The 8,793-nt window shown below is 52.8% G+C and overlaps 1 protein-coding gene across 1 annotated transcript in view; it reads right to left on the reverse strand.

The window, feature by feature from the left end:
- The window catches only part of LOC121853614 (vegetative cell wall protein gp1-like), a 27,070-nt gene extending 24,670 nt beyond the window's left edge, over positions 1-2,400 (reverse strand). Inside the window, exon 1 of the mRNA XM_042347872.1 lies at positions 2,256-2,400. Within this exon, the coding sequence (XP_042203806.1) occupies positions 2,256-2,400 (145 nt within the window). The remainder of the gene's footprint in view (positions 1-2,255) is intronic.
- Positions 2,401-8,793: the final 6,393 nt, after the last annotated feature.

Genomic DNA, 8,793 nt, shown 5'->3' on the forward strand with positions numbered 1-8,793 from the left:
TCATTGTTAGCACCGTTCGGGGTACGTGCTCTTCACTTTGCTCCCCAGCCTTCACTTTGCTCCCCAGCCTTCACTGTGCTTCCCAGCTTTCACTGTGCTCCCCAGCCTTTACTGTGCTCCCCAGCCTTTACTTTGCTCCCCAGCCTTCACTTTGCTCTCTGCCTTTACTGTGCTCCCCAGACTTCACTGTGCTCCCCAGCCTACACTGTGCTCCCCAGCCTTCACTTTGCTCCCCAGCCTTCACTTTCCTTCGCCTTTGTGCTCCCCCAGCCTTCACTGTGTTCACCAGCCTTCACTTTGCTCCCCAGCCTTTTCTGTGCTCCCCAGCCTTCACTTTGCTCCCCCTTCACTTTGCTCCCCAGTCTTCACTGTGCTTCTCAGCCTTCACTGTTGTTCTCCCCCAGCCTTCACTGTCCCCCAGCCTTCCTTTGCTTGCTCAGCTTCACTGTGTCCCCAGCCTTCACTTTGCTCCCCAGTCTTCTTCGCTTCGCTTCCCCAGCATTCACTTTGGTCCCCAGCCTTCACGTGCCTTTACTGTGCTTCCCAGCCTTTACTGTGCTTCCCAGCCTTCACTTTGCTTCCCAGCCTTCACTTTGCTTCCCCTTCACTTTGCTCCCCAGCCTTCACTTTGCCCCAGCCTTCACTTTGCTCCCCAGCCTTCACTTTGCTCCCCAGCCTTCACTTTGCTTCCCAGCCTTCACTGTGCTTCCCAGCCTTCACTGTGCTCCCCAGCCTTCTCTGTGCAACCCAGCCTTCACTGTGCTTTTCAGCCTTCACTGTGCTCCCCAGCCTTCACTTTGCTCCCCAGCCATTACTGTGCTCCCCAGCCATTTCTTTGCTCCCCAGCCTTCACTTTGTTCCCCCCAGCCTTCACTGTGCTCCCTAGCCTTCCTGTGCTCCCCAGCCTTCCTGTTCCCAGCATGTCCTCCTCAGCCTTCCTGTGCTCCCCAGCCTTTACTGTGCTCCCAGCATTTCTTTGCTCCCCGCCTTCATGCTCTCTAGCCTTTACTGTGCTCCCAGCCCTTACCATTTCTCCCCCTTTGTATCCCTACTGCGCTCCCAGTCTTCTATGAGCTTCTCAGCCTTTACTGTCCCCTTCACTGCTCTGTGTTGTCCAGCCTTCCTTTATCCCCAGCCTTCACTGTGTCCCCAGCCTTCACTGTGCTCCCCAGCCTTCCTCTCTTCTCAGCCTTCATTGCCCCAGCCTTCACTGTGCTCCCCAGCCTTCACTCTGCTTCTCAGCCTTTGTCCCCAGCCTTCCTGTGCTCCCCAGCCTTCCTGTGCTCCCCAGCCTTCACTGTGTCCCCAGTGTGCACCCCAGCCTTCACTGTCACAGCCTTCACTGTCCCCAGCCCCTTCACTGCGCTCCCACCATTCTGTGTCCCACACCTACCAGTGTGTCCCCCAGCCTATCTGTGCTCCCCCAGCCTTCACTGTGCTCCCCAGCCCCTGTGCTTCTCTCAGCCTTCTGGGCTTCCCAGGCTTCTTTACTCCCCAGCCCAGCTGCTGTTGGCCCCGTATTCGCAGTGTCTGATATTTCTGTGATCCGATAGATCACTGTGTCTGATATTCTGTTATCTCTATTTATTTGCTGTTATCCCCATTATTCACTTATTGTCTGATATTCACGTACTCATAGTAATCCTGTGTCTATTATTCACTTGTCCTAGTATTTGCTGTTATCTATTATTTACTGTGTCTACTGTACTGTTTTATCTGATATTCAGCTTATCTATTTGCTGTTAGCTGTATTCACTGTGTCCCAGCCTTCACTGTGTCTATTCTCTGCTCGCCAGTCTTCACTGTTCTCTGTGTTCACTGTATCACAGTTTCACTCAATGTCTGCCCCTTTACTGTGTCCCCAGGCTTTCTTTGTCCCCATTATTCACTGTGTCTCTGGTGACTACTGTTATCACCAGTATTCACTGTGATTCCAGCATTCACTGTGCTCCCCAGCCTACACTGTTATACGGCCTTTCTTGTGACTGCTGTGTCCACGGTTTCACTGTGTCTCACCTTTACTGGTGCTCTGGCCTTTCTTTTCTGGCCTTCACTGTGTCTCTGGTATTTGCTGTATCCTTATTTATTCATATGCTCTATTCACTGTTGTCCTCAGTATTCACTGTGTCTCTAGCTGTGTCACCAGCCTTCACTGTGCTCCCCAGCCTACCTGTGTCCCCAGCCTTCACGTGCTCTCTGGCCTTTACTGTGCTCCCCTTCACTGCGCTCCCCAGCCTACACTGTCCCCAGCCTACACTGTGCTCCCCAGCCTTTGCTGTGCTCCCCAGCTACTGTGTCTGGCATTTTCTTTGCTCTGTGCTTTGCTCCCCCATTATTAGCTTCCCAGCCTTCACTGTGTCCCCAGCCTTCACTGTGTCCCCCAGCCTTCACTTTGCTCATCCTTCACTGTGTCCCCCAGCCTTCACTGTGTCACAGATCTTCACTGTGCTCCAGCCTTTACTGTGATCCCCAGGCTTTTCTTTGCTCCCAGCCTTCCTGTGCTCTCTAGCCTTTACTGTGCTCACAGCCTTCACTGTGTCCCCAGCCTTCTGTGCTCCCCAGCCTACACTGTGCTCCCCAGCCTTCACTGTGTCTCTTGCCTTTGTGCTCCACAGTTTTCACTGTGCTCCCCAGCCTTTACTGTGCTCCAGCCTTTCTTTTATCCCCCTTCCTCTGCTCTCTAGCCTTTTTGTGCTCTGCCTTCACTGTGCTCCCCCAGCCTTCACTGTGCTCCCCAGCCTTCACTGTGCTCTCTGGCCTTTGCTGTGTCCACCAGCCTTCACTGTGCTCCCCAGCCTACACTGTGCTCCCCAGCCTTCACTGTGCTCTCTAGCCTTTACTGTGCTCCCAGCCTTCACTGCGCTCCCCAGCCTTCACTGTGTCCCCCAGCCTACACTGTGTCCCCAGCCTTCACTGTGTTTGTGTCCTTTATCCCCCCAGCCCATGCTGTGTCTCGCCTTCACTGTGTTCCCAGCCTTCACTTTGTCCCCAGCCTTCACTGTGCTCCCCAGCCTTCACTGTGCTCCCCAGCCTTCTGTGTCCCCCATCCTTCCTTTGCTCCCCAGCCTTTACTGTGCTCCCCAGCTTTCTTTGCTCCTCCTTGCTCCCCAGCCTTCACTTTGCTCCCCAGCCTTTCACTTTGCTCCCCAGTCTTCCTTTGTCCCCAGCCTTCACTTTGCTCTCCAGCCTTCTTTGCTCCCCCAGCCTTCACTGTGCTTCTCAGCTTCACTTTGCTCCCCAGCCTTTGCTTTGCTCCCCAGCCTTCACTTTGCTCCCCAGCCTTCACTTTGCTCCCCAGCCTTTCACTTTGCTCCCCAGTCTTCCTTTTATCCCCAGCCTTCATTGTGCAACCCCACTGTCTCCCCAGCCTTCCTTTGCTCCCCAGCCTTCCTTCGCTCCCCAGTCTTCTTTAGCTATCTGGCCTTCACTTGTTCCCCAGCCATCATGTCCCCAGCCTTCATCCTTCCCCCAATCTTCACTTGCTCCCCAGCCTTCCTTTGCTCCCCATCCTTCACTTTCTTCCCCAGCCTTCACTTTGTCCCAGCCTTCACTGTGCTTCCCAGCCTTCACTGTGTTCCCCTTCCTTGGCTCCCCAACCTTTACTGTGCTCCCAGCTTCACTTTGCTCCCCAGACTTCACTTTGCTCCCCAGCCTTCCTTTGTCCCAAGTCTTCACTTTGATCCCTAGCCCTCACTTTGCTCCCCAGCCTTCTCTTTGCTCCCCCTTCACTGTGCTTCTCAGCCTTTACTGTGCTCCCAGGCTTCACTTTGTTCCCCAGCTTCACTTTGCTCCCCATTTCACTTTGCTCCCCAGTCTTCACTTTGCTCCCTAGTCCTTTGCTCCCCAGCCTTCACTTTGCTCCCCAGCCTTCACTTTGTCCCCCAGCCTTCACTTTGCTCCCCAGCCTTCACTGTGCTTCCCCAGCCTTCCTTGGCTCCCCAGCCTTCACTTTGCTCCCCAGCCTTCACTTTGCTCCCCAGCCTTCATGCTCCCCAGTCTTCGCGTCCCCAGCCTTCACTTTGCTCCCCCTTCACTTTGCTCTCAGCCTTCCTGTGCTTCCCCAGCCTTCACTGTGTAACCCCTTCACTGTCTTCCCAGCCTTCACTGTGCAGCCCAGCCTTCACTGGGTTCCTCAGCCTTCCTTTGCTCCCCAGCCTTCACTGTGCTCCCCGTTACTGTGCTCCTCAGCCTTCACTTTGCTCCCCCAGCCTTCACTGCTCCGCCTTCATTTTGCTCCCCAGCCTTCAATTTGTTCCCCAGCCTTTGTGTGCTCCCCAGCCTTCTCTGTGCTCCCCAGCTGCTGTGTTCCTGACCTTCAATGTCTCCCCAGCCTTCACTGTGCCTTAGCCCCTTCACTGCTCCCCAGCCTTCACTGTGCAACCCAGCCTTCACTGTGTCCACAGCCTTCACTGTCTCCCCAGCCTCACTTTGCTCCTGACCTTCACTTTATGTCTGACCTTCACTTCCTCCCAATCTTCACTGTGCTCCCCAGCCATCACTGTGTCCCCAGCTTTCTCTGCGCTCCTGGCCTTTAACGTGCTCCCCAGCTTCACTTGCTCTCTCATTTACTGTGTTCCGAGCCTTCTGTCCCCAGCCTACACTGTGTCCCAGTCTTCACTTTGCTCCCCAGCCTTTGTGTGCTCCCATCCCTCACTGTCTCCCAGCCTTTACTGTGTCACCAGCCTTTACTATGCTCGCCAGCTTTCACTGTGCTCCCCAGACTTCACTGTGTCCCCAGCCTTTACTGTGCTCCCCCTTCACTGTTTGCCCCAGCCTTCACTGTTCTTCCCAGCCCTCACTATGCTCTCCACCTTCAGTGTTCTTCCAGCCTAGTCTTCTCCCCAGCCTTCACCGTGCTCCCCAGCCTTCCTGTGTCCCCAGCCTCTCTGTGCACCCCTCTTTCTGTGTCCCCAGCCTCCACTGTTCTTCCACCTTCAATGTGTCCCCAGCCTACACTATGCTCCCAGTTCACTGTCGCTACACTATGTCCCCAACATTCCTGCCTCAGCCTTCCTGTGCTCCCCAGCCTTTACTGTGCTCCCTCTTTACTGTGTTTAACGTTCTGTGTCCCCAGCCTTCACTGTTCTTCCCCAGCCTTCACTGTGCTCACAGACTTCACTGTGCTCCCCAGCCTTTACTATGCTCGCCAGCTTTCACTGTGCTCCCCAGCCTTCAGTTGCTCCCCAGCCTTCCTGCTCCCCAGCCTTTACTGTTCTCCCCAGCCTTCACTGTTCTTCCCAGCCCTCACTGTGCTCTCCACCCTTCAGTGTTCTTCCTTCAGTCTTCTCCCCAGCCTTCACCGTGCTCCCCAGCCTTCCTGTGCTCCCCAGCCTCTACTGTGCACCCCACTCTTTACTGTGCTCCCCAGCCTCCACTGTTCTTCACAGTACTGTTATCCCAGCCTGCTCCCCCAACGTTCACTGTGCTCCCAGCCTTCACTGTGCTCCCCAGCCTTTACTGTGCTCCCCATTCTTTACTGTGCTCCCCAACGTTCACTGTGCTCCCCAGCCTTCACTGTTCTTCCCAGCCTTCACTGTGCTCCACAGACTTCACTGTGCTCCCAGCCTTCACTGTCCCCAGCCTTTACTGTGTCTCCCCCACTCTTTACTGTGCTCCCCAGCGTTCACTGTGTCCCCAGCCTTCCTGTTCTTCCCAGCCTTCACTGTGCTCCAGCCTTCACTGTCTCCCCAGCCTTCACTGTGCTCCACAGCCTTTATTATGCTCCACAGCCTTCACTGTGCACCACAGCCTCACTGTGCTCCCCAGCCTTCACTGTGTCCGCACTTGTCCCAGCTATTGTGCTCCGACCTTCACTGTGCGACCTTCTGTGCTCCACAGCCTTCACTGTGCTCCTGGCCTTTTCTGTGCCACTGATTCACTGTGTCTGTGTTTTTTTCCTGTGCTCCCTTTTGTACCCAGTATTCACTGTCACATTCTGTATCAGGTTTTTGCTCATTTTCCCCAGGTACTCCCTTCACTGTTCGGTATTCTTGTCCCAGTTTTACTGTGTCCTTTCACTGTTCTCTGATTCTGTTGTCCCCGCTTCCTGTGTCTGTTTTGTCTATCTGTGTTCTTTCATGGCTCCCTGCCTTTATCTGTGTTCTGCCTTCTGGTGCTCCCCCATCATTCACTGTGCTCCAGCCTTCACCTTCCCTTTATGTCCCCATTTTCACTGTGTCCCCTTCATTTGTCCCCCCAGCCTTCACTGTGCTCCCCAGCCCTCACTGTCCTCCCCAGCCTTCACTGTGCTCCCCAGCTTACGTGTCCCCCACCTCCTGTGCTCCCCAGCCTTCACTGTGTCCCCAGCTTCACTGTGCTCCCCCAGCCTTCACTGTGCTCCCACAGCCACTGTGCTCTGGCTCATTCTGTGCTCCCCAGCCTTCACTGTGTCCACAGCCTTCACTGTGCTCCGCTTCTGTGCTCCCCAGCCTTTTCTTTGCTCCCCAGCTTCCTGTGCTCCAGCCTTTACTGTGCTCCGCTTGCCCAGCCTTCACTGTGCTCCCAGCCTTCTGTGCTCTCTTGCTTTACTGTGTCACAGTCTTCACTGCTCCCCGGTCTTTACTGTGCTCCCCAGCCTTTTCTGTGCTCCCAGCCTTCACTGTGCTCTAGCCTTTACTGTGCTCCACAGCCTTCACTGTGCTCCCAGCCTTCACTGTGCTCCCCAGCCTTCACTGTGCTCTCCCCAGCCTTCACTGTGCTCTGCTTCATGTGCTCCCCAGCTTCTGTGTCCCCAGCCTTCCTGTGCTCTCTAGCCTTTACTGTGTCCCCCAGCCCACTGCCTCCCCAGCCTACTGTGCTCCCAGCCACTGTGCTCCCCAGCCCACTACTGTGTCCCCTTTACTGTGCTCCCCAGCCTTCTCTTTGTCTGGCCTTCACTTTGCTCCCCAGCTTTACTGTGCTCCCCAGCCTTCACTGTGCTCCCCAGCTTCTGTGTCCCCAGCCCTTCACTTTGCTCATGTTCACTGTGCTCCCCAGCTTCACTGTGTCCCCAGCCTTCACTTTCTGCTCCCAGCCTTTACTGTGCTCCCCAGCTTTCTTGTGCCTTCACTGTGCTCTCAGCCTTTGTGCTCAAGCCTTCACTGTGCTCCCCAGCCTTCACTGTGCTCCCCAGCCACTGTGCTCCCCAGCCTTCTGTGCTCCCGCCTTCACTGTGCTCCCAGCTTTCACTGCTCCCCAGCCTTTACTGTGCTCCCCAGCCTTTCTTTGCTCCCCAGCCTTCACTGTGCTCTAGCCTTTACTGTGCTCCCAGCCTTCACTGTGCTCCCCAGCCTTCACTGTGCTCCCCAGCATTCTCTGTCCCCCCAGCCTTCAATTTGTTTACATGCTTTCACTGTCCTTCTATAACTTCATTTTGCTTCAATAACTTCTCTTTGTTTTCAACTTTCCTACCTTCACCATTTTTCTCTACCTTCACTGTGTCTTACTTGATCATTCTTTTCCTATAAACATTGGCGCTGGCTGTGAAGAATATGAACAGTGGAAAAATCTTACGTAAATGAAGGGTGAAGCTCTAATGAAAGAAAAAAGACCGATCAAATGCCGTGTACCATGTTGCATCTCTCTCTCTCTCTCTCTCTCTCTCTCTCTCTCTCTCTCTCTCTCCACACACGCAGAACTTACAAATTGCAATATGTGACAAATTATTTCCCCAAACAAAGTTCACGGTGAGGGGCAGTCTGCCTCCCTTCCCCCACCCCAATAGCTATGCCACTGCCTCTAATGTTTTTAGCCAAGGAGTTATTAGAAGGAGAAATTACACCATAAAACTACCTTCGTAAATGCTGTACCATCTTCACAATGAAGAAACTTCTTAATGCCGTCATCGCTAAAGAGAAGACCAGTGTAAGTTTGAAAAGAAGAATCAGGAACGTCTGACTACATTCAGAATAAGAACAAATTTGTCTACCTAAAAATATGTTCACAATAATTCTAACCCATAAGAAGACCTTTAGTTATATTACCATGCAAGACTCTCAGGTCTCAGGAGATAATAGTTATGTATCACCTAGAGAGAAACCTGTGTTGGTATGAAAATATCCTCAAGAATATGTCTCCAAAATTACCCCTCAATCATGGAAACAATGTAACCCACGGTGAAGGAAACAGAAACCGGAAACTAAGAACAATCACAGTTTAAATTAGCCATCTTCGTCGAACACTGTAAGCGACTAAAATGTAATCCGCTGGTGTCATGGGTATATTAAACACTGAGATGACTGGATTACCTTGAAAAATATATTGAGAGTTTTAAAGATAGTATTTCATCCCGCATAAAGTTCTTATGTAGAAAGCATAGGTATTGATCAGAGCATCGTCACGAGAAGAAAGAGAAAGCGAGGAAAGACATGAAAAAATGAGACATCGAGAAGGAAAGAATTTGAGACAGGAGAAATAGGGGCCACTCTGAGACAGAAAATAAGAGATACAGTGATATAGAAAATAAGACACACATAAAGAGAAGATAGAGAGAGAGAGAGAAAGAATAACAGAAAAAGACCTGTGTTGTAATGGTCAACATGATCGCATCACAAGCGAGCAGACCCGTTTTCGATCCCCAGGCAGGGTGAAACTATGGGCAAGTTTCTTTACGCCATTTACCTGTGTCTACCCTGCATTAATTGGGAACCTGGATGTTAATCGATTTGCGGATCGTATTCCTGAGTAATGGTTAGCCAGTGCAGTTGGTGTGTTGTCCGATCTTTTCGGACTATTCCTTGACACTTTGTTATGCAACTTGTTAACTCAGGGTGTGGTTGTTGTGTTGGCGACGTCTTCTACACCTTAAACAAATTC

The sequence above is a fragment of the Homarus americanus genome, unplaced genomic scaffold (assembly GCF_018991925.1).
Source record: "Homarus americanus isolate GMGI-L3 unplaced genomic scaffold, GMGI_Hamer_2.0 scaffold4896, whole genome shotgun sequence".
NCBI classification, from domain to species: domain Eukaryota; kingdom Metazoa; phylum Arthropoda; class Malacostraca; order Decapoda; family Nephropidae; genus Homarus; species Homarus americanus.